Source organism: Oryzias latipes, chromosome 3 (genome assembly GCF_053564925.1).
Source record: "Oryzias latipes strain Hd-rR chromosome 3, Olatipes_Hd-rR_3.1".
Taxonomy (NCBI): Eukaryota; Metazoa; Chordata; class Actinopteri; order Beloniformes; family Adrianichthyidae; genus Oryzias; species Oryzias latipes.
The window spans coordinates 27284823-27311113 of record NC_136239.1 but is presented as its reverse complement, the minus strand read 5'-3'; the positions used below and the strand labels follow the sequence as shown (position 1 = coordinate 27311113).

The following is a 26291-nucleotide window of genomic DNA, read 5'->3' as shown; positions in this document are numbered from 1 at the left end:
TTGTATTGTATGATTGAGACTGAGCTCTCCTGTCTGAGCTGTAAAGAATTACACAGATTTTGCAAACATACAGTTGCTTTCTCTTGTCCCCTGTTGACATTAAACACACTCTAAATAGGAACGTTTTCAATAATTCATTTTAAAATCAAATTTCTAAGTTTGTTTACCTTTTATTAAATACACTATTCTATCACATATTAAACATGTCAACCTTTTCTGTGTGTGGTCTGAGTAAATATCCACTAACATCAGTAAAATCTTTAATTCTGATAGTATGGCAGGGACAGGGATGATGGAGAATCCAAATGAATTAACTTAAACATGACATTGACCTTTTCATTTCATATTTGATACATGCATTACTGAGACCCCTGTCTCATTAGCAGGGTCCAAGCGTTCCTTAAAAACTCATTGTATATAACTTGATCCATGTTTTCTGTCCTGTGCTTCATCATCCTTCCACTAAAGGCAGTAGAAGAGCTTTTCCAATTTATTTTAAAACGGCTGTTTCCATGAAATCACAAAAAGACTTTTGCCACTTTTTGATCATTTTCTAAAGTTTTATGGTGAGCATACCTCAACTATTGCTATTCTTTTTTTAAATATCTTCTTGTAGTATTGATACAATGTAAAATTTGTTGATAAAAAATTCATTATAATAGCGTTACATAGTTTTAAAAATGTGTGTATCAAATTTGAGATTGAGGGAAACCTCAATCTCCTAAATTAGGTGTTTCTTTTCCCTGAACATTCATGTCAATATTTGCACATCTTAAGTTAACATTGTTATGAACAAAAACTTACCAAGTCATCAAACATATCACACAATCTATATCTCATACAATATTGATATTGCAAATTTGATTGTCAAAGGGTAAAAAATATCTTAATTACATAAAAAATGGAAAATCTTAGCTATGTCCAAATTACCACCCTACTACTACTACTACTTAAAAAAGATATAGTAGGGGACTATGTAGTGCCTTGGATTTTAAAAGCAATTCAGACACCATGCTCACTACTTTATTTTTTTAAGCGGCAAATATGACATCATGATTTCACAAAGTGAAAATGTCATTGGTATGAGCAATTTGCGATGACTGTTTATAAACCCATTGTGTTCTGAGGAAAGAAAACGTTGATATTTTATTACAAAAATACATGTAATTACATTTTCTTTGCAAAAATTGTTCAAACGCAATGCATTGTGGTCTATATTTGCCAATCTAGTGAGCATCGATGCACACTGGTTTTTCGCAGAGACTTCTGGGAAATTTCTAGGACCCTCAGTTTTGGAATTGCAGATTCAAACAGCACAACAAAATGGCGAATGCACTATATAGTGAGTAGTGAAGGACACAGCCTATGTCAATTATTTTATAAAGTGGGCTTTACAGAATTAAAATATGACAAATTGGGGAACTAAAATTAATGTAGAACTTAGAGCACATAGAAATGAAATGCAGAGGACTTGATCTAGGGCTGCACGATGAGGAAAACTTGCGTTATGCAATATTAGTGATTAATATTGTGATGACGTTATAACTTGCGGTATATGAACATATAGCAAAACGACGAAAAACATAATTTCCTTTTCACTGCAACAGTTTAAAAATTACATTCCAAATGACCCACATCTTCATAGGAGACGAACATCTAACATAAAAGGGCTCCATCCGATTGGTCTATGATGTAAAGGAGTATATTCAATTGGTCAAATACATAAAGGGATTTGTTTGTTTTGTTAGATACTTCAAGCTGCCACAAGATTGTTTTGGCATATTTAAGGTAACCATTTATTACGATTTTCGCCGTCTTTTGCTATATGCATATTGCACATAATGATAAATTTGCGATATATTGTGCAGGCCTAACTTGATCAGTCAGTAACTGAAAAGGAATAATGAAGTGAATTCAAGGTAACTAAACTTTTTATTTTTTTTCTTTTTTTTTACTTTTCCTGCCCAGCTGCAGAGCAAACAGATACGAGCTGTAGGTCTCTTGTGTTGGACAGATCTTCTGTTACAATAGGGGGTTATGAATCTTCTGAGACACAAGGTGCATATTTGTATAAACCCCTTAAGTATTTTAGGCTAAGTTTGATTTAAAATATGTTTTACTTATTATTATTTAAAATTATTATTATTAATAGTTTAAATTAATTGTTTACACATGTCTTAACATGGACACGAGGGAGGGAAGCAAAAACACCTAAAAACTGAATCTTTTCTTAACACAAACTGTCAATAAATTCAATTAAATTAAAAGAAACACTGCAAGTGAAACCCATTCATGCCGTCTAGATAATAGGACTTAGCAAAGGGCTCAATATTGAAAAAAAGCTTGTTCTAAATCATTTTTAAGAATTCAGAACTACATTTATTTACTAGGCAGAGTAACAGTACTGCATTGAAAACTGCACTTTTGGTGTTCTTAATTTTTTCATTCCCTCCTTCATAGCACAGGAGTCTACGCAGCATGATTCGCCTCTCCACTTCCTTCTAATAAAGGATTGTGTTAAGGAGGGTAAAAATTCACTACATAGAAATAACTTAAACTGTAGTAAAATCTTTCATAATCAAATTTGACTAAAAAAGATTCATCAGCTTACCTTAGCATTCTTCAAACTAATAAGAACTGACTGATTTCTACATGAGGCAAAGTTGACCGCAAATCTGATCATGAATTATACCTCAAAGTGAAAACTAATGTTCTGCTAGAATTTCACCCCAAACTCAAACTCAAATTGCATCTAAAACATCTAAAATCTTCATTTGTAGATGAGAATTAAGCACACATAATCTACCCTTAGAGGATACTTCATAATAATCCCTCTTTCAAACATTTCTTTTTTTGTCTGTTAATCACTGTGCACCACAAGGTTTCTCGATAAAAACAGCAAAAGAAGAGAGTATTTTTTTCCTTTTGTCTATTCTCAGAAAAGCTGAAACTGAAGAAAAGTAAATCCAGTCAGTGAGGCTTAAATGTTGACGGTGTTCAGCTGAAGCGCAGCAGCTCTGCTGGGATGTTTTGTGGTTCTGTCAGCAGTTTAGAGAGCATAAGTGCTCTCTCATAGCCAGGAAAACAGCAAACTGTGTGTTAGCACAGAAGGAGAGAAAATGATGGTCAGAAAATTGAATAGTTAAATTGATCGGTTGTCATTACGGCCTGCTGATTCCCTGCATATTAATACACTGTTAGTGTTTGTTCAGCTTTACGCAGCTTTTCCTTTTATACTGCGTCTGAAAAAAAAAATATATATATTCCCCTCAGCAAGCACACTCATGTAAGAGTCACTCATGCGCACACACTCACAAATGTCATTCAGGGGAGCAATAGGCTACCTAAATATGTGTGGATGTGCGTTCCAGTGAACAGTTGTGTGTGTGTGTGTGAGCACCGTGGGATCACAACGTTTTGCTGGTAGGAAGGCAGATAATGAACCAACAAGACCAGACACACAAGCAAACACACACAAACCCTCAATCCTTCGTCTCCCCTTCTCTCACTCTATCCCTCTCCAGCCCATGTGTTGCCATGGTAACTGCTCTGGGGCAGTCTCCTGCAGAAATTTGCACATGCACACACACGTGCACACACACAAATTAACACAGAGATGCACTTCAACTGATATTATTTGATAAAGGTTTTCTGCTGTCAAACTTATTAAGGATGTGTTTAACCTTTATTGTGTTGGGAGTAGAGAATCACACTGTGACTTAAGCCCTTTTTTTTGCCAATACACCACTTGTCAGACACTAAAGACACTTTAGTGAGGAGCAGAAAAAAAGAATACTGAAACATTTATTTATGTGGTCCTCTACTTTTTTTAACCATTTTAACTGCATTTAGGGTAAAATTTTAACTGACTTAGACTGTTTATGAGAATCTAATAAAATAACTAATGATACAAAGACAATCTAAGAGTTGCTTGAGTTTAATTCAAATTATTACAATCACGTCGTATACGAAAGTGTCATTTGACGATGACAAGTAATAAAACAAAGCCCAAGACAGCAGAACGGATTTAGTTGTGTGCAACTTTAGGAATTGAAGATCCTTTCACATTTATTACCGGTAATCTGTTCTTTAGTTTAAAGTCCCACTCTGATCATCATTTGATCTATTGTAAAAGTATTCTCAGTGATCTTTTAATTAGGATTATGCAGTTTTAGCCACATAAAAAAAAAAAAAAACTAACAAACTGTGTTGTTTTTTAGGACATTATTTCTACAGAGCAGCAGTAGTTTATTTGAAATTTGCCTCTGAATTTTGGCACGGAGTATGCCTACCACTACTTCCCATCATCCATCTGTTTACACACTCTCATGCTAGCTCTCACACTCCCAACTGAATATTACTGGTGAAACAAAAATGGAGGGCAATAGTAATGCTATGCAGTTGTACAGTTTTGAGAAAAAAAAAGGCAAGGAAAATCAAGATGTACATGAATCTAGTCTTCTGCAAGCGGGTGCGTCTGAATGGAGTGAAGCAGGGAGCTTGTGGCTTGCCATAGTAGCTTCTATGTCACACCTACAAGCTTTTTCCATCTGTAGTTTTGGATCTGCTGTTGATTCCCAACTATTTGAATAAAGAAATACTCAGAAATGCAATTTTAACCTAATTTTTCTTTATAAATGTCCACCATGATGCCATAAGAACATGTTAAGAAAACAAAACAAAACACAACTTTCAATGGAGTGGGTCTTTGAAGTCAGAGGCTAAGCAGTAATAAAAATGGTTTACTGTGAATGTTTTTCTTGTGTTTTATTTTTCCTAGCTGTTGGCCTCACCACCTGTCCAGAGCCAATGATTCCTGCCAATGGGATTAAAATAGGAGACCGATACATGGTCAATGAGGTGGTGGCTTTCAGCTGTGAGCCTGGATATACTCTACAGGTAAAAAGAACACACACAGGGACTATCGCACAAACTGACCACCAAACAAACATAGAGTTTGTAGCACTGAACAGATTTCAGATCATTTCTGGTATTGTGTTTTTAACAGTTAGCATTCTTAATACTTTCAACATGACTGAAGGTTTGGTGAAGTTTACATTTTTTTTTGTCTTTATTTCTAATTTAGAAACGTATATAATTGGTCTCCTATTTATTATCTGAAAAAGAGAGTAGACACATTTGAATGATACATGCACAACTTCATACTTAATTTTTTTTTCATAAGTTTAAGACCTTGTTTAACTATTTATAGGGGCACTCTCACATCTCCTGCATGCCTGGGACCGTCCGTCGTTGGAACTACCCACCACCTCTTTGCATAGGTAGAACACAGACATGGCTATGGCTGAATTGTGCCATATACGCTGAAATCAGTGGTTGTTTTGACAGTATGTACTGTTGTGTCCAAATGATGAGGTGTTTGTGCTTTTTTTTTTTCAACTTTTTTCTTTAGTTGGCAGTTGTATTGTCTTTAGCAGATACTATATTGAATTATAATAATTCAATTATCAGTTTTTTTACAATTTCTTTTTCAATTTGACCCTTTCTCTTAACTGTGAAATTAACTTTAGGAAGACAAAACCACAGCTCACAGATTTGGTATACCTACTACAAGAATCAATACTACTCTGTTGATTGTCTGCTTGCTTCCTCTCATGTGGGACTTTGATCCAATAGATACCTGGTTTAGAAGTGATAATTCAATCTTCAAATAATGAAAACTCTCAAAAGACCTCCACAAATTACACTTAATTTTGAAGACTAACAAAAATACCATTGTAGTTTTTTTTTCTTTTCTAATCCAGCATAACACATTTGTTTTTTAGAAGTTTAAGCCTAAAAGAAAAGGCAATGAGTCCAGTTAACTGTGCATTATGTTGTTTATTTATTGATTCATTCTCACTGCATATGTTGTCAGCTCGATGTGGAGGAGTCCAATCTGAAATGAGTGGTGTTATCCTTAGTCCGGGTTTCCCTGGCAACTACCCCGGCAATCTGGACTGCACCTGGCAAATTAGCCTGCCCACTGGATATGGTAAGCTGTGTGTTAAGGGAAATTGGAACACTTTGGTTTAGCTGCATAGTTGGATAGTTATAAAAATGGGGAGGGGGGTGTAGTTATACATTAGTCTTAGTAACTAACAGCACATATCAAAAAACTGGTAAAACCCTGCTAATTTAGTTTAAAAAAAACGTAGATGATTTATATATTTTTTTCGCTAAGTTGTCCTGTCCAACAGCTGAGCAAACAGATTGTATTGGATAGATTACAATAGGGGTTAACACATCTTCTGACACACAAGTTGTATATTTGTAAAAACCTGTTTTGTAATTTAAGATATACTGCATTTATATTGATTCTATTTGTATCATTCTTTGGATACATTTTTTTTTGTTGGACTGGACAGAGAAGAAGAAGAGGGAATAAGAGAGAGCGATGTTAGAGGGGGGGGGGGGGTATGGGCACAAAAGAGAGGGAGAAAAAAGAGGGTTTGAGGAAATAGAAGGATGGTTATAGGGGAGGGGGTAGATTCATAAAGCAGCAAGCAACAAGTTGCTGGAAGTTTATAATCATTACTGTCAGGTGTAAATGTCAGTCTAAAAGGGGCGGGGTCTGTCCACACACACTCACTCAAATGTTACAAACATACCTGTTGGCTCCAAGAATTTCACATGCAAACATGTCAATATGCACACAATACAACTGCAGTTCACCCGCACATACTTAAGCATACAAACCATCGCATGTAAAGCATTTTATTCAGTCACACATACCTTTTGTAGAAATGTGAGCTGACACCTGTGCTTTAGTGAGTGTTTCTTTTCTGCTGTGGTGGATGATGGAATGTTAAAAAATAATCATCCCCAAACCACCCAGGAGTCCTGAACACCCCCCCGCCCCAACTTCAGGCACGAGCCTGGGCCCCTCAAGGGAGACCCGCCCCATGCTCCTGGCAGCCACTCACCCACCTCACGGGAGGTCCAGAAGAGAGCTAGGCAGGGGCCGCCTGCACCACCAAGGAAGAGGACGCCCAGGAAAAGTGGGGGTCCCTGAAGAGCGTTGTAAACATGACCGACCAGGCTCGCCCACTGATTTTTGGAGAAGCCCAGCGCTCGAGGGCAAGAAACAGAACCTGCCCCACAGGGACACGGACACCCCCAGGCTCGGTTGTGATTGTATCCCTTGCTCATGGTCTTGCCAGAGAACTCAGGGATCCCTCTCCCTGCATGGAGAGAGGGCCGCCAGCCCAGGAAGCCAGGAACTAAGGGACACGGCCAACGTTGCTGAGGACCCTGTTCCCCCCCGTCAGGGATGGGGTAGGGAACAGAAGATCAGAGGTCCCACCTTTATTGTGTGGTGTGTGTGTGTGCGTGGGTGTGCGCATTGGAGTGTATATTGTTTTGGGATAAAGGGTGTCTGTACTAAAAGGAGCAGTTAAAATTAGTGGGTGGGGCACTGAGAGGACATCTGCTGCCTGCTGGCAGTGGTTTCCAAGCACCCCTCCTACCAAGGGTCCCGCATGTCTACGGTGCAATTAAAACTGAGAGGGGAGGGGCCTAAATCCATGTGGCAACCATGGGAGGGGGACCACTGCCGAGTAGCCCTCCCCAAGGTGCGTCGCAAGCAGACCCCCCTCCCCATCACCTTAAGAGGAGGTCTTATGAAAAAGGAAGGTAGATCAGGGACAGATGATAGACTGTCCCATAATTAGTGAAACAATATTGTAATTAAATAAAATAAATAAAATATGCATTTTTTAAGTAATTATTTTAGTTTTTACATTTTCAGCTTACATTTCAGTGACTTTGAAATGTTTTTTCTTACCAAAAATGATGGTAGTGCCAATAACGAAATAAAGAAAATAAATAAAACATTTGGAATTTATGAAAATGTTGTGCATTCGTATCAATAAATATCCTTTTGGCGCTCCCTTTTCTGAAATAAAATTAAACTGCAGGGTGCGTGGAACCCATCAGTCCATTCCACTGCTGAAAGGTCCAGTAGATAGCAGCCTTCAGCTCTTCTGGGTTGTTGGGTTTGGTGTGTATCTCCTTCCTCTGCACAAATATTTAGCTTAAGTTGAGTGAGTTATGGGGGAAAGTATCACCATTAACATCTCCAGGCCGGTCTCAAGAAGGAGGCATGAAGTTCAAAAACAAAAGATTATGCTGGTAGTTGCACACATTAAAACATTTCATTATGTGTACAGTATATTTGACGTCATCTGTTTTACATTTGGAACTAAATCACTGAAGGCAGTAAACCTTTTGATGCTTTTCTAATTCAGTTAAATGCTAAACATGGAATGGGACATATTTTCTGTGCATTGCATTGATTTTAGAGCTGTTGTTTCCAGCAATGATGACAAAACTGGATTTAAAAATATCAGCCTTTTCGACAATGCATGATTTATTTATTATAAAGATTATAGTTGTTAGGAAAAACATATTTTTAACAATTGTGAAACCTCTTGTCTTTTGTTACTACTGTAATTTGTTTATGAATTATGTATTTTTTAAAATTAATTAATAATAGATGTACTCTTATTTTCCAGGTGCCCACATTCAGTTCCTTAACTTTTCTTCAGAGGATAACCATGACTTTCTTGAAGTCAGGGCCGGACCACAGCACAGTTCTGCTCTTATTGGTCAGTTTACTGGCTCACAACTTCCACCTTCTTTGATGAGCACCACCCACCTGACAACCATCCACTTCTATAGTGACCACTCTGAAAACAGGCCAGGCTTCAAACTGTCTTATCAAGGTAAACCTCTTTCTAGTTTCTTAAATCTTTTAGACAAATAACAGCCAAAAAAACCAAAACATCACCAATAAAGAATATACTGAAAGACCCCAGCAGAGGAAACACTTCTGTTTTAAAGTTAGGCCACTTTTTTTTATTGGCTTCAGTTCTAAGGACCGAAACATAATGGCTATCCAAACGAACAACAAATTAGGTGTTCTGAAAGGCTAAGGATAAATAAGCTTCCCCAGTATAAGAGTCTTCCAATAAAGCCTTCAAAACTTTGTAAAATGAGTGATGGGATGAAAAAAACTTGTTGCTGTGAGGTTTTAAGCTTTGATCCATGGATGATTCATGTTAAAGACCTTAAAGACCTTACAGGTTTTCTCTCATCATTAAAGAAGATGGATTGTCAGTAAGCCCCTGTGAGAGACTGGCATCTTGTCCAGCAGGCTTTGCTTGTAGTCCTAAGGGCTCACTTCAAAGACACCAGATACATTGTGGACCTACACAGGGGCAAAACTAGAACAAGGCTTCCTGACTTACACATAACATGGCTTCTATTTACAAGCAAATCAGTTTTCCTTTTTAACTCCCAATTTGCAGTAGAAAGTCACTCTTTCAGCGCGGTACTCATTACTGTCCTCCCACTGTGATTCGGGAAGGGATGCCTTCTCATGTGTACAGTCTTCTTTTTTTTCTGTCTGATAACCAGGTATTTTGGCAGGAGTATATAATCCACACACAGAGAATCACGATGTTACACCCAGCCTGGATGCATGCTTTTAATCCTGCATCATTCTGCATCACATGCAACCCCTGGTTCTTTACTAAAGTACTGGGGTATCAGTTGTATTATAGATTACTTCTGAAATGCCTTAATTTAAACCCCATTTCTGGCTGTAGTTTTATATAGTTTCATGGCTGCAAGTGTCACCGGCATGTCTTTCTGCTCCACATATTTTAAATCAGGAAATTTGTTGTATTGAGGCATCGTTTCTTATTTTTATCACTATTTCCTGCTTATGAACCTGCTCTTGTTTTTTTTTTTTTGTTTTCTAATCATTATCAGCCCCACTAAGACCAGAGATTTGACACATTTGTTTAGCTGACAACCTTACAGCTCCTATCTTTTAACCCTGACATGATTCTTGCCAGATCTGGAAGATCTCCCGTACAGTGTGGTTGCTAGCCGGCGGTGCAGACATTTTGCATCATCTTTGTGCCAAATAGTTTTTGTGAGCTGTTAGGTGCTGGCAGCTAGGATTTCAGTGTCAGCCACCTCTGCTCGCTGTGAAAGGCACATTTGTGGTGGTGCTTCACTCTCCATGACACTCATGCCAAGTGAGATGTGCCCTTAATAGACCTGTGGTGCTGACATTTCCTCGAGCAAGTGCTTTCATGCCCTGCATACATGTGCACATAACTGTCTCAAAGGAGGCAACTCCAAAGGATGTTGCTGCACTTAGCACTAGTTGTCTTTGTGGGTCGAAGATTTTTTCCTGAGCCTACTCATGTCTATTAGACGAAGACACAATAGGGCAATTGAGTGACTTAAATACCACCTGTTATTTTGTTGTCACGTTTTAATTTGGAAGGAGGATCTACCATTTCAGATTGTCTCAGAAGGAGAACATACAAACGTCACCTCCAACTCCTGATGCATCAAAATCGTCGACATGAAAAATCAAACTGTTTTATTGCAAATCATTGGTTATTCCTTTTGTTTCTGTTTTAAGCATATGAACTTCAAAACTGCCAGGATCCGTCTCCCTTTCTCAACGGGGAAATAATCAACAGTGACTACAGTGCTGGCCAATCAATAACTTTCCAGTGTTACCCGGGTTATGTTTTGATCGGGCACACTGTGCTAACATGCCTGCATGGAAAAAAACGTAAATGGAACCATCCATTTCCCCGGTGTGAAGGTAAGAATTGTTCATTCAATCTCAGTGTCATTTGTTTTTACCAGTGGGCTGATCGTGCATTACAGACCTGGGCCTTCAGTAGTGCTACGTCTGGATCGCTTAACCCCTCATTAAACATTTTTATGCCTCTAAATAAACTGAATAAATAAAACAGTAAACACGTCATTATGCAACTACAGCCAGCACGAAAAACTTGAAATATATTTTTACCAAATATCTGTTTTTAGTAAAGTGTTAAAGATGAATGCTACTTTTGTCATTGACAAAACAAATATTATTTGGTGGTCTGCTTTTGAGTTTGACACAGAAAATGTAACAAGATACTTAACTCATTGATCTGGACTACAAATATTACTTGTGGGACAATATGGATGTGTGTCTGCTTTAAATGACTCGATAATAAAAAAAAAATACAATAACCCAACTAATGGGCAGGTTGCAAAAAATTTGACTGTTGCAAAACAGAGATACTTGGTTTTATTTGTTCTGTCCCCTGACTTGATGTCTAACATCTCAAACATTATCAAAAAGTGAGATAAAATCTCTTGGTAGGTGTTATGGATCAAAACCCACAGTTTCACATTAGAAGTTTAAAAGTGATTCCTTCCTTCCTATTTCTGTCTAATCATGATGAAGGAAAACCAAATAAACAGATGTTGGAGTCTAAAATAGGTTTTTGCAGCCATGTTTGCATTTTGGACATTCCAGAAGCACTCCAAACTTGCTTGCTGAAACATGCAGAATGCATTTCCCATGTCAGGGAAAAGCTTCTCCCTTCTGACCCAACGTTTTTCTTCTGCCCTTCCTCTGTGACATCTCTTCAACCTGTCCAGATTTGAGGATTTGTTGGACTTTGCAAAGCTCTGTCAGCTGCTCCTACATATTAATCATCTTTCCTGTCGTCACAGCGGCGCATCATAACAGATGTTTGAAAGTCCCAGAATTACCCGCAGAAATCCTCCAAGCAGCACTGCATCCAAACCAGCGAAGAAATCTGGGTTTAAACCTCATGTCTTCACAGGATAAAAAGCTTGGCTGAAAAATCTAGATCAATACAAGATAAAAGCACAATATGAGCAGAGCTAATGGGGGGATGCGGTAAAGCACCACTGCAGAAACACATCAGTTAGAAATTGATAAGATTGATTAAGAAAGTTTGATCCTAAGTTGTTGGCACGCATGTATACAAATGTATTTTAATGACAAAACAAATGGTTTGTTCGCTGAAGTTGAGTGTCTGCCATTCTTCAGGTCATTTCCATTTCACTGCAATAGTTTAAAAATTACATTCCAAATGACCCGCATTTCCATAGGAGACAAACATCTAACATAAAGGGGCTCCATCCGATTGGTTTATGATGTAAAGGAGTATATTCAATTACTCAAATACATAAAGAGATTTGTTTGTTTCGTTAAATACTTCAAGCTGTCATAAGATTGTTTTAGCATATTTAAGGTAAGCATTTATTGCAATTTTCACCGTCTTTTGCGATGTGCATATTGCACAGCTTGATATTGCGATAACGATACATTTGCGATATATTGTGCAGGCCTATTAATTACTGTACAAAAAGCTTTCATTTTCTATAGTTCGACTTACCTTTGGCTCATTTGCAGTGTTTTTAATATTCCCAAAGAGTGAACAGTTTCAAACACAAAATATTAATATTCTGCTTTTCTCCAGCTCCTTGCGGCTATAATGTGACAGCAGAAAATGGGACCATCTACTCACCTCAGTACCCCAATGAATACCCCAACTCCCAAGACTGCAGCTGGCTCATCAGCGTTTCCCACGGACATGGGATTTACATCAACTTTACTTTGTTACAGACAGAGCCTGTCACAGATTACATCGCAGTCTGGTAAGAATCAGCATGCATGCACGCCAAAAATGACTGATATGTCTTACACGTATCATTCAAATAAGGACTGCAACACTGACAGGTAAGTTCTGAATATAACTGATGACATACAGTACCTTGCTGGTGTATCCTTCTCCTTTCACACATAAATGTCAAACATTCTTTTGAAGGTATATTGTATTGTAGCACTGTTGTGACTTACTGTCTTCTTCTGATGATTCTATTGTAATATATCCACTCACACACGCACGCACACACACAGACACCTACACACACACACACATCTACAGTACACACTCTCTCCAACTGTAAATAGGGGATTTGGTGTGGAGGTATGAGTGTAATGCAGGGAGTGTAAGAGTAATGCATTTACAATGGGACCACTGACCAATTCAATTTAAGCCTGTGGCATGGTCATAGACGGGCCCAGAGACGGGTCGGGAGCTCTGGAAGTAATGATGAGAGTCAGCAGGGAGTGGTAAATTTAATGAAAGGAATGACAGAGCTGGATTACAATTCCACCTGTCTTCTGCAGGATCAAACAAGTTTGGTCAAGTCCAAGAAAAAAAAAATCTCCTTGCAGCAGCTTTTCTATATGTTACAAATCCTATCACAGAAATAAACACTTTATCTCAAAGAAATTAATAGAGGAAGTCGACTAAGACTCTTAAAAGTTTTAGGTTTAAGACTTTTAATGACTTCATAGCTTTCATTCTATGTAGCAATAAATAAAAACAACTCAAGGAGGCTTTTTTTGAACGGGTAGTATTTGGTGCTTTTTTAGATGAACTACATGACTTCAATGTGTCACATGTTCCATAAACATAACAAAAACTATATCACTTTCAATCTGTCCAGACTGCCTCCTTGATATCAAGTAATGGATTACTAACAAAATAAATATCATAATGTGGACAGTATTTCCACTATTAATATATATATATATATCAAAACAAGAAACATGACAACTTGAAAATGTATTTATTCAGGTTTTGATTTTCTAATAATTCTATTGGATAATTGTAGTAAGGGATAAAACAGGTTCAGAAAATGATGGATAACCGCTGTATTTTGGAAATGTTGGGACATGATAGTCACTCTGCAGTAATAGTAGTGAGGTGTTGGTGTCTGCTTTCTGTATTTTTGGTTTTATGTGACAACAGCAGCATCCAGATGTCAGGGCGTAAAGCCAAGTGGTCTCTGTGGTCCTCCATCAGTTACATTTGGCTCTGTGCCTGTACCACTAAATCAAACCCAACAGATCTAACAACAGGGGGACAGTGCAGGCCTTTGTAATTTTAAAAATCAGTGAATTACATGCTATAATCTGAATCAATTTGATAATTTTTTTCATCTTTTAGTGCAGGGGTGTCAAACTCATTTTCACTGAGGGCCACATCAGCATAGCAGCTGTCCTCAAAGGGCCAGATTTAACTTATACATATAAGTTAATGCAATGAAAAATAAATGTAACTACTCCTTAATGTTAAATAACTCACTATTTATTTACTATAACTTTTTAAAGTGACAATTACAGTTGCACAGAAAACATGTTTGCTTGTTATTCTAGCATAAATCCTTTTAAATTTGATTCTGTCAGGTTAGGTAGGTTATATTGACAGTGTTTTAGTCCTAATGTATAATTGCACAATCCGATATTTCAAGTCTGATTCTCCCTAGATATAAAGAAACAAACACAAATTTTTATTTTTTATTCTAAGAAGATTAAAAACTTTAATGCTCTCGCGGGCCACATAAAATGACATGACGGGCCACATTTGGCCTGCGGGCCTAGAGTTTGACACATGTGTGTTAGTGGAATGTTGATGGTTCCTGTAGTTTTCAGTTGGTTAAACTGCTCACTTACTTGAAATAAAACATGAAAACAATATAGTAGAAATTGTTTTATTTATTTTCTATCATGTTATAAAAGTGAAAATAATGATAAATTCTGCACAACTACAACCATAAAGCATATCAGGGTCTATGCAGACTGATCGCAGTGTTCAGTAGACACTGTTCTACAAATATTTAATTTTTGACTTCACTATTATTGTCATTCTGGTTTAAATATTGAGTCTTTCATTAACAAAATATAAAATCCATCTCCATTACAAAGACGGCACATTCTTTCATAGAAGAAGAAGATCTACCATTTTCACTTTCAAATTGCCAAAACAGTCATTGTAAAAATATTTGCCTGGTGATGGATTGAATTACCTTTTTTCTTTCTATTTTTTTACATATTTAAAAGCCCAGTAGCAGTGGTCTTACAGAATGTAAAGCAGAGCTACAAAATTTTCATTCCGTTTTTATTTAAATAGCTCAAAGAGCATATTTTCATCCTCTAAATGAGCTTTAACACCTTCAGAAGACCTTGAATTATTGAGGAGCTAAGAGATCCCGCGCACTCTTCATGAATTAAAATTTCAAAACCCTTGTTTAATCCAACGGCATGTTCATTAAAAACCTAAAACTTGGCATTTAGAATTTTTTGAAAATAACCTTTTAGCAAGATTAAATATTTAATGAGGGAATTTAGGCCTTTTCTGTGTTGGCTTTGTTCAGTGAACTTGTTGAAATGAGTTAAGAGAAAATAAGATGTAAAAAAAATATTTTTATCTTCTCGAAAAAGCACAAGAATTTTCACATTTGTAATATTTTACATGAAAAAGAACTGCTTTAAAACTTAAATGATGTAAATTCAACAATATGACTTGATACATCATTGAAATGTATAATAAAACATACCCTGTAACTTATTCAGTTTGGCACAACAGACATAAAAACATTTTTGAGGACTATTTGGAGATATCTGCAACATTGAATTTTTCCACCATTCTTTAAAATTTCAATAAAAAAAGATGAATGGATCTTTTGAAGGTTTTACTGAAATATTACTTGAAAATTTGTTTTAAACATTGATTTAAAAACAAGTGGTTTTGACTAGAAACTGTTGTTGGCCACATGAAACATGTCTGAGGAAAGAAGTAAAAAATGTAACTTTAGAAAACGTAATTTCTCTACTAATGTCTTTTTTTCTTAAAATGTACTTGTTCATAATAAGGGTCAGAGTTTTTGTTCTTATGTAGTATTGATGTTTGCTATTTGATTATTATTATAATTGTATTTACTTTTTTATTTAGGGATGGTCCTGATACTTTAAGTACTCAGCTGGGAGTTTTCAGTGGCAACACAGCATTGGAGTCCGCCTACAGCACTGGTCCTCAGGTCCTGATCCGCTTTCACTCAGACTTCTCAACTGGAGGGTTCTTCATTCTGAACTTCCACGGTACCTATAAGTAACAATATCTACAACAATTTAAATAAAAAACAAAAACAAATTTTGTATATATATATATATATATATAAAGGTAATTGTTGTCAGAATATCTTTAATAAGAGGAAAAATGCAATCAAACAAGGTTAAAGCTCTAACAGTGTCACAAAGGACGACTCATCAAACTGTGCTGCGTAAATGTTGCATTCTGCCCTCATCTATGTTGATCATGACGAGGTTTTTGATGTACAACTTTCCTGAGACAGACTTTCAAGGCAAGAAAAAAAATAGTGTTTCTCTTGATCTGGTAAATTACATTTAAAATTAACTGTCACATTTGTGATTAACACTGATGTACACTTTTTATTTTTTAGCTCCATCTTCCATAAAAGTTAATCTTTTGTAGTATTATGTTTACACAAAGGCCGGCCAATTTGAGATTTAAAATCATTTTTTTATGTAAAGCTTTGCTTGGTAGAGTGACCAATGGTAAGGCTTTGTGCTACTGTATGTGGCAGTTGGGATGTTACGTTTATGTTCCCTTTAACATCATACTGCAAATCTTTTTTTCTATCTTTTGGAAAATCAAGATGGCACATCTGATCCACTCTCTTATTTTTTGTTTGAACTATAATTCTATTTCCATCATATCACTTGTGAAAACAACATTAAAAATGTCTAATCATTCTCCAGTTTCTTCCATCTCTTGTTTCTTAACGGCATACTTTCCTTGTTTTCCCTCTTTGTTCCAGCATACCGTTTGAAGAAATGCGCTCCACCACCTGTTGTGGACAACACTGAAGTTATCTTTGAAAATGAAGACTTCCACATTGGTAATATTTCTGGATAAATACTACTTTTAATTTTGACTTTTAATTAAAGGGGAAAAAATATTGGCTGAATCACAAATTCTGATGATTGTCAATAGGAACAAACCTTTAATATTCTGTGTTATTGTTCCATTTTTAGCAAAGGGCATTCTCTTTACTGCTCACAGAAATCGCTGACATGATTCAGAAAATACCAGCAGCTCAATTGCAGTTCAGTTTTCCTTGCTTAGACAACCATATCAGCAAACACCATCCCTCTTTGCCTGCTCCCCTACTCCAGATTTGCAATCATGAGAGCTGTGTTTGTCCCCCTACGTGTCTGGATGGACAGTAAATCCAATATTTAAGAGGAAGTCGAAGATAGGCTGGCACTCAGACTTTTGGGCAACCCATTTACAGGACTTGAAAAGGGAGAAAAACACATACCTGACAATTTTACACAACCAAAAGGAAGACAAAAATAAACAGTGTTATCTGTTATCCTGCTCCAAGGAGACATTAGCTATGTTCTACAGCTAAAACATCAGCATTGAAAAGAGGTCTGTTTTTTCGGAAGATAACTTGGAAAAATAATTTAAAAGGAAAGTTGATGTGGACTTCTTCCAATCATGTGACATCCAGCACCTTATATATAAAAAAGTATATTTAAAAAATGCAGGCCGTCACCACCAGTGTAAACACAAAAAACAACATTTTGTGTTGTTAAACCAAGAGCAAATCTGATCCTGTTACACAGGTATGTGAGTTTGCTCTGTGCCAGTATTCAGCAAATCAGACCGCAACCCTTTTTTTCTCCCTCACTGTTGTACTAACTGTATACATCTACATATAGATATACTTATATGTATACATATAGCAAGCCAAATTACCACTATAAAACTAATCAAGTATAAAACTAAGTATGTGATACTAAGAGTAGATTTTTTTAATGGTTTCCAGGTACTGTTCCACTTACCATTCCCAATAGCATTTGGTTTACTGAAGGGTTTTTGAGCTACTTAAAGCCTATTAAGTTACACTATCATAATGATCTTTAAGATGAAAATCTTCTCTAAACCACGGGTCAGTGCAGAAGTGAGATCAGCCTCAGCAGTTCAATACAGAGCTGCTGTCAGGCGACACATTGGATTACAAGGTACCAGCTTATGGTCTGTAGAGGAGCGTTAAAGCAGCCCAGCTGCATTATGAGGGCAAAGTGGTAGCCAGCTTCAAAGCGGGCCACTCCATTCACGTGTGAAATGAACTACAGACTTTCATGTAATTTAAATGTAAGACCTGCTCTGTGAACATTTCACCAGTTGAGGACTTGAATGTATTTTAATCATATTTAGAGGTTACCAAACATAACATTCACCATCCACAGCTGCATCTGAAAAGGATCATTTCCCTTTGTCTTCAGTAAGAACAGTATACAAATGTGACTTAAACAGAAGGCACTTTTTGAATTTGGGCCTTCAGATTCTTTGTCATCCACCATCGTCAGATCTGCATTATTTCCAACATTTGATAAAAGCTATTATTCTTCCATGTTTTTGATGGGTTTTCTAACAAAAAAATACTACTTTCACTGACACTCAAAACAACCAAAAGATTTCTCTGTCCGGCTCGTCTCCAGGTATAGTTAGCTCTAAACCCAACAAATGCTGATTCGATCTAAGCATCACAAGAGAGCTTTTTTCCTGACAAAAGCTTGTTGAGACTGCTGAGGTCAGTCTGAACAAGCTCTGCAGTCACATCGACAAAACTATGAAAGCTTTGCAGATACTCAACCCAGCCTCTGCAGTTCACACTGATGTTCCATACAGAGACGCAATGTTACAATTTTACTCCGTGTATTCCTTTGTTCTTTGTACATTTGCTTGGGAAACGTTCACTAAAACGCTGGTTCATGCTATGTAGTATAAAAACTTAAAAAGTGTTCAACCTTGGATATTCATAAGGGAATGATTTAAAAAAAAAGAGATGCTTTAAAGGAATTAGACACATATTTTGTAAATATAACACTCAGAGATACACGCACAATACAAACACACGCAAAGAAGCAACCAGGTTAAAATTTAGATTTAACAAACCTTTTATGTTAGAGCACATCATTCACAAAGCAAAAGTCTATGTTGTTGCGTAAAAATTCAAACTTGAAGCTCATTTGCCATAGTTGTCTTGCACATAAAGATAACAGTGTTGTCCTTATGTGCAACACTGTTTTTCCAAAGAGCTGTGCTGTTGGTGAGGTTCTTGTTCTTTTCTTCCTTTTTAGTGAAATACTGTTATTATTTAAAAACAGGGTTTGATGGGACACAGATCTTTTGAAAGTGTGAACTCTGTGTATCAGTTCAAAGAATTTTAGGAAAAAAATGCATGTTTATGTGGTAATCTGTGTTCTTTTTTGGTTCTTTTTTCAAATGTCCATCTTCATTTGCCTTGGTGAGCCCCTAAAGGGAGAAGTGGATTCTCCTTTTCTTAACAAACAGACAGTAGATCTCTTTTCAAGAAAGTGAGGCTTCTAATTCTGTAGATGCTAATTTCTTCATTTGTTGATATTAAAATGGTTTTGTTATTTTATTTTATTTTTTTTCCGACTGGAACATCTGGTCCCCAGCAGTTTTTTTCTTACATTTTACTCCTGACTAAACGAGAAGCTTTTTTTTTTTATCCGTTGTTTTAGCACTTTTCACTTTGACAGACAGCTTGAGCAGATTCCTAATTATACCAGTCTTGGTTGTGGCAAGTAAAATTGAAATAACCTATCAAAAGGTTATACGTTTCTGCAGTCTGATAATGACTTAGGGGTGGGCAATCACTTTTCACTTCAGCCCAGAATAGTTTTGAAAATTTCTTTCTGCTTATAAGTAAAACCATCAGTTTAAAGTACAAATTGGATTCACTTAGGTGAAAGTTGCGTGTAATTAAAAAAAAATAAAAAAATAAAAAAGAGAATAAATAGGATTAAATGGTAATCATTTCACTTATCAGTTTTTAGCAGTTTTAAATTTCATCATTTTCTAAATCTTTCCAGTCCATCACTTGGTATTTTCTAAGGATTCATTAGATTTTTTCCACTGTTGTATTTTCATGCATGACCCACATTCTGTTTAGTTTCAGTGCAATGTGAGATGTCTTGACCTTTTCTTTTAAAATTCATGAAGTGCTTCAGAGTTAATTGCTTCATCAATGCTGCTGAGTAGCACTGGTCTATGTGCAGTGAAGCAGGCATTCACAGCGTCTGTCCTACAGTGGGTTTCCTCAAAGGAACGAGGTTCTTATGCTGCAGAGCAGGGTTTTTCTTCCAGCATTTACTGAAAACATAAATCACGGTTAAATTTGTTCTCAACAGATTTTGTAAGAAATCCTCCCAGACTTACCAACATGCTCTTTCTATTCAGCCTTGCAAAGTTTTATTTTTGTTCTGTTTTTTAACTTATGGAAGAAATACTTTTATTTTTTATCATATTTTATTTATGTTACAACGGCACTTTTCATTCATCCAAAATGAACTGGGGCTACAGATCAAGACTTTCCTTTAGCAAATCTTAGAATTCCTTCACTTATTTGTGTTCAGAGCCATTCTATAATAATTAAACACTGTGTTTATTCTTCTGTTTTAGGTGAAATTGTGAAGTATCGCTGTTTACCTGGATACACACTATTTGGAAAAGCAGAGCTTATGTGCAAACTTAATTCCTATTTGCTCTTTGAAGCCCCACCCCCAAAGTGTCAAGGTAAGGTAGTGTTTAGTGCAACTATGATCCTTAGTAATAGATATTTTTGAAAACTGCTTTTGAAGGAGTCTCCACTGTAAATTTAGGAGTTCATTGTAATTAAATTTAAAGCAATTTCCTTCTGTAACCAGAGTCATGAACACAATCAGCTTTCAATGTGGACTTGTGGTTTAAATTTGCAGAGATCACCCAGAGTCCTAAAATGAGGTCAGATTGGAAACAGAATGAACATGTCAGTCCAAGGGAGAGCGCTCATGGCTAGTTGTAAGATCTAGTGGTGAAGCAGTTTTTATTCCCCGTTAAAAATGATAAAATGATAAACCAGCACAAGCTTTGGGGCGGGAACCAGCAGGGTGTTGCTTGTTAATCATGAGAACCCTGGCTGACTTCAAGCTACACGCAAACCATTTTTATGTCACTTGATAGCTACTGCTGAGTGGGAACCCATGTGGTACAAGATAAGCATATTTGGAGCTCTCCATTTCCCCGAATGTCCTATTGACCAGAAGCTACTGGTCAGCAGTAATGGTGCAGTTGTGCCACTGAATTGGGACTGGCACGAATCTGCGGAAGAAGCAGTTTTATTGCTGTCCTTAATTCCAAAAGCACTCAGCTCTAACGACCAACTAAGCCTCATTCTAATTTTTTTTTTCATTTGCTATGTGAACATATCTAGGAAATTAAAGTTAAAAAAAAACATTTTATGAAGCCATCATTTTAGAAAGCAGAGAAAAATCTTTCTTAAATGAAAACAGGTGGGAGATATTTTGTAAGAAAAATTTTTTTTTTGCAATACTTTGGTTCCAACCATACAAATTGTAAAATTAGGAAATACAACGGAGACAAAAGTAAAATCAATTCTGAAAGGTGGGGGGATAAGGGCTAGTATTACTGACAGAAAAAGCGGTATTGATTAAAATGTCGCTTTTGGAAAATTGAATTGTTATCTTCTTGACACCAAAAATTTGATGAGTTTTTGCCATTATGATGAATAAGAAAATTCTATCCTATTCAATGAAGCAGAAAGGTGTGTGTGTGTGTGTGTGGGGGGGGGGGGGGGGTACAAATTTACAAGAAGTTACGTTTGATTAAAATAGAAGATTCAGCGACAAACTACCTTTTTTTAATTAAGTCCTACTTCTTAATCATGCTTAATGGGGCACCTATTTGACAACAAATGAAAAAAGTGCCTTAATTTTTTGCTTGAAATTGAAAATATCCTACAGCCATGTGATTGAGGTTCAATTAATTGTGGATTTTTTCACCACTCCTCTGTTTCTTCCATTCTTGCACATATGTACCGGCCTTTATTTGTTACTGTGACAGCCCAATGCCCAGCAAATGAGGAGCGATTTTCTTCATCAGGAGTCATACTCAGCCCTGGCTTCCCAGGAAACTATCCCAACAGTCAGACATGCTCATGGTTGCTGCGCATGATTCCAGGTACATTGCTTGACATAATTCACTACTACATGTTTTGCTCATCTATTTTCCCAGATTTTGAAAATGTATTCCCCAGATCTTGCATAATACTGCTTAAACCGGGATGCGGCAGGATTAATTGCCAGATCGAGGTCACTGACTGTGACTAAGAGGAGAATTCTTAAAAATGCCAAAAGTAAAATATCAGAAACATAAATTATTTTTTACAAACATGTAAAAGGTTAGAAATCTGAAAAATAAACAGAATTTAACATTTTGAAACACCTTGTTAAGGATACTGTTGACAATTAAGTAATAGTTAAAACTACTCAGGTTCCCAGTAAATGCAAAGGATGTGAAAAAGGGTTTGAAGTGGTTTTTATATGTACCAAATGCAAGGACACCTGTTACAAAGTAATCCAAATATCTCTATAGAGGCACTTTGTGTCTGACAGTGCATTTGTCATTGACTTCAAGGAACTGCTGACTTTAATTCAATAAATGCAAAATAGAGCTTTCAAAGCTCATATATTCCACATGCTCTGAAAGGAGAAAGCTAAAATACATATATTTGCATGTGTGTATATGTATATATAGAAAATATAGGAAATAATATTTGTGGGGGTATTTGTGTGTATCAGAGCATGCAGCTGTGATACATACAAATTTTCATGTTACCGTTTCATTGAATTTGCAACTAAACTTTTTTTTCTTGATTTCCAGGTTACACCATCAATATTTATGTGGAGATGTTCCACAGTGAGAAGCAATTTGACGAACTGGAGATTTTTGATGGTGCATATTTTTTTCTTTTTTCTCTCTTTCTTTTTGTGTGAACTTTTTTTTTTTAATCAATTGTATTTAAAAAAAAACATACACATGCAGAGTGCTTTTGCCTTTTTTGGTTTTAAGGAATCCTGTGATTATAAAATACATAAACTAAAAATCTTAGTAAAATCTGATGGGATCAGAATGATATAAAGTGTCTTATATTTTTTTTTTAACTAAAAAATAACTTTGAGTATTACATCCAATATTATTATTACTATTAATATTATATTTATTATTTGTAAAATAATTAAATACAAAGAAAAAGTATGAACTTTTACATAAAGTTACACTCTTTAGTCCTAAAACACAATAATATAACATAAAATAGCCAATGAGGATGGTAACAAACTTGTGAGGTCATTGATGATATGTGCAGAAAGACAGAGCTGCTGAGCATAAGAGAAAATGATAGATGAGTCCCACTTAGCTCTGATTATTTTGCTTTGTTTTGTAAGGTTTTAAGCACACAGAAGAGAAACCCCTCCTGCCCAAGAAGCTGTCACTGTGATTATTGTGGTGTATCATATCTTTGTTAAAAAGAAAAATGTCTCTATATGAGATGTGAATATTTTACAAAAGTATTTTAGAAAACAATTGTAAAAAAACAACACAGAAGAAGTTTTTTTTTTAATTCTTTTTTCATTTTTTTAATATATATATATATATATATATATATATATATATATATATTAATTTTTTTTGAATATATATATATATATATATATATATTTTTTTTTTTTTTTTTAATTGACCTTTTTTTGCAACTTTCTAGATGCCTTATGTGTCTTTCTATATAAATCATATTTCTTTGATAAAAACAGTTTAATTTATTGGAATTCTGCTTCTTTTATACCAATGATGGATCTTAATGCTGCAGGCAGAATCCCAGAACCACAAGTAATTTGAGGAGAGTTAGCTGTTAAATGGCCTGCACAAGAAAATTCTTTTTTTTATACTCCTTCTCATATCAGGCTGTTATTATTCAAAAAGATTTCAAAAAGTAAGCAACTTACCATTTTAATTGACAAGTTTCAGTTCTGGAGACAGAAAGACTTCCAAAAATGAACTATTTTATTTTATGGTGTGTAGAATGTTTGCTTGTGCAACAGAAGAAAAAAAAAAGCCATCAAAATGAGAGACCTTTTTTCTTGTTTGTGTATACCTTGCTCACAAGGTCAGACTGTGATATGCTGTAAGGGTTGCAAAAACTCATGAGAAAAATACCAGCCTTTTCAGGACTCAGTTATCACATGAAATGTTAAAGGTATTGTTCGTTCAGTTAAAAACTGCCTCACTATGGTATGTTTGGAAGGGCTGTCAGGAGAGAGTTCATCTATTAAAAAACGGAGAGAAAAGAATAAATAAAGGTTAGTTTAGTTGACCATGGACTCCACTGTATACCTGAAGTCAGATCTTTGTATCTGATGTAGCTTGACTGAACTTGTATCATGCAACAGTAGAATGTACTCACAAACACCAGAACACAAGAATTCAGGCAAAATGAAAGACTGATTGTTGCAGTGGTTCAGTCAGACTCCAAAACTTTAAAATGCTGTGGTAGAAGAGACTTTTTGATAAAAAAATATTTACAACTTGAATCGAGGAAACAATTGAGCCTACAGTAAGGTCAACTTCTAAGGTCTGCAGGAAGTTATTGCTTTATTCTGTTACATCATGAGGCTCTATGTACAGATATTTGTAACACAGAAGGTCTAAATACTCTTGCTTTGCTTTGCTTCACTAGGATCCTCTGGTCAAAACCCTCTGCTGGTTGCTCTAAGTGGCAACCACTCGTCCCAGCTGAACTTCACCTCTAAAACAAACCAGCTCTACCTGCGCTGGTCTACTGACCACGCCACCAACAAGAAAGGATTCAAGATTCGCTACTCAGGTACATCAAATATTTACCTCTTTTCTTTTTACCATTTGAAAATATCAGTTTTGTCAAATTAAAATGCCCCAGGCTACAGCTTTAATACAGATTATGATAAAAGATTTTTGTTCATTTTGTGTAGAATGATGGGCTTTAAAGTCTTATTGAAGTGTAATGTCACTGTGCATGTCAGGAAGTCCTTTGCGTGACATTTTTTATGGCACACCATAAATATTAAGTAAAGGTTAATAGCTTTTTTTCACATTTCCAAACAACATAAATCTCTACAGCCTTTTAATATTGTAATTGTGTGACGTACGTATGTGTTTTTGGAATTTGCTGTACTTTGACTAGAAGATGGATTCAGTGCACTTTAATCTTCCCTAGAGATGGATCGGGAATCCAACTGCAAGCCTGTTATAAACTTTACCAAATCAATTGTGAATTAAAATAAGCAATTCAATTGAATAAATATGTAAATGCAGTTCATCTTGTAGTCCATATTTAGATAATCCTAAATGAAAACCACTACACTACTATTCAACGATTGACACAGTTTCTTGAGGTTTCAATGAGTGGCTGCTTCATTTTTCAACCGTAACCTGCATCTCTTTCATACCATGCAGTTTTAAGTGGGTAAATTACTCTGCTGCACCCACCTATCTCCTCTTAAGGCTGTTGAGGATTGGAGGTCTATCCCACAGCTTTAAGCTGCTATAGGGACATACATTTGAGCAGTACTTACTTACAACAACCCTTAAAACCCCTTACTCTCTTGTGAAAGAGCATAGAACACCTAACTGAAGTGAACATTACACTTTTGAAAAAGGTGAGAAAAAACATTTGCAGTTTTGTTCTAGAAAGTGGAATTGTTCTGTGGTTCAGCCGTGCATCAGGTAAAGCAATATCTCTCTGCAAACATGACTGTTAAAATCAAACGCAGTAAAGTAGCAGCTAGCTCATAATAAAATGCAGCATTCCTGTCAAAGGAAAGCTTTAACGGTAAAGCTTAAAGTCCCACTCAAATCATTGTTTGATCTATTGTAAGTGTTCCCAGTGGTCTTTTAATCATGATTAAAATAAATCATCCCGATTCTAATCTCATGCCGATGCTATCCAAAATAAAAAATAAATTTAAAAAAAAACTGTAGTTTTCTAGGACCTCTAAGGATTCACCTCTAAGTTGTGAGTGCGACTGTTGGCGTGGAAGCCTCCACTGATTTCCCATCATCTCTTTGTTTACACTCTCTCCCATTAGCTTACAACTCTTTCAACACCACGCTAACATTAGCGGTGCAACAAAAATGGCAAAAATATCAGAGCGATCCAGACGCACAGTTTTGAAGCAGAAATCAGCTCAGACAAAAAAAAAAGATATTAATGGATCCTTTTGTTTGCAAGTGGATGTATTAGAATGGATCGGAATAGGATCACTTTGGCCTACTCATTTCACTTAATACCGTATTTTCTGGATTATAAGTCACCCTTTTTTTCATAGTTTGGCAAGGGGTGCGACTTATAATCCGCAGCGACTTATATTAGAATAAATTGAAATAAATACATTGTTAACCCTCCTGTTATGTTCATTTGTGAGGAACAGAGATGATGTTCCTGGGTCAATTTGATGTATGAGGTATGTTAAGTGTTAAGAGTATGTTAAGTGACTCAGAGAATCAGCAAACTTTTTTTACAGTAAAATCTTAAAGGCTAACAACATAATATTCTATTTTCCAATGATTTCATAGATTCAGAAATGCAATAAAAATGACAACTGTTTCTACAAATACAGGATGAATACAGAGTATTAGTTGGCCAGTGATGCTTCATGAAAGGAATAAATA

The 26291-nt window shown here is 36.0% G+C and overlaps 1 protein-coding gene across 2 annotated transcripts in view; it reads left to right on the top strand.

Moving 5' to 3' along the window:
* Positions 1–26291, top strand: part of LOC101164142 (CUB and sushi domain-containing protein 1) — a 411649-nt gene that overhangs the window by 342666 nt on the left and 42692 nt on the right. For both annotated transcript variants that reach the window (XM_023953530.2, XM_078944567.1), the window contains exons 40-51: positions 4781–4899; positions 5213–5282; positions 5879–5995; positions 8517–8726; positions 10445–10633; positions 12318–12495; positions 15642–15787; positions 16528–16608; positions 20211–20324; positions 21651–21767; positions 22470–22541; positions 24322–24468. In XM_023953530.2, coding sequence (XP_023809298.1) covers positions 4781–4899; positions 5213–5282; positions 5879–5995; positions 8517–8726; positions 10445–10633; positions 12318–12495; positions 15642–15787; positions 16528–16608; positions 20211–20324; positions 21651–21767; positions 22470–22541; positions 24322–24468 — 1560 coding nt within the window. The remainder of the gene's footprint in view (positions 1–4780; positions 4900–5212; positions 5283–5878; positions 5996–8516; positions 8727–10444; positions 10634–12317; positions 12496–15641; positions 15788–16527; positions 16609–20210; positions 20325–21650; positions 21768–22469; positions 22542–24321; positions 24469–26291) is intronic.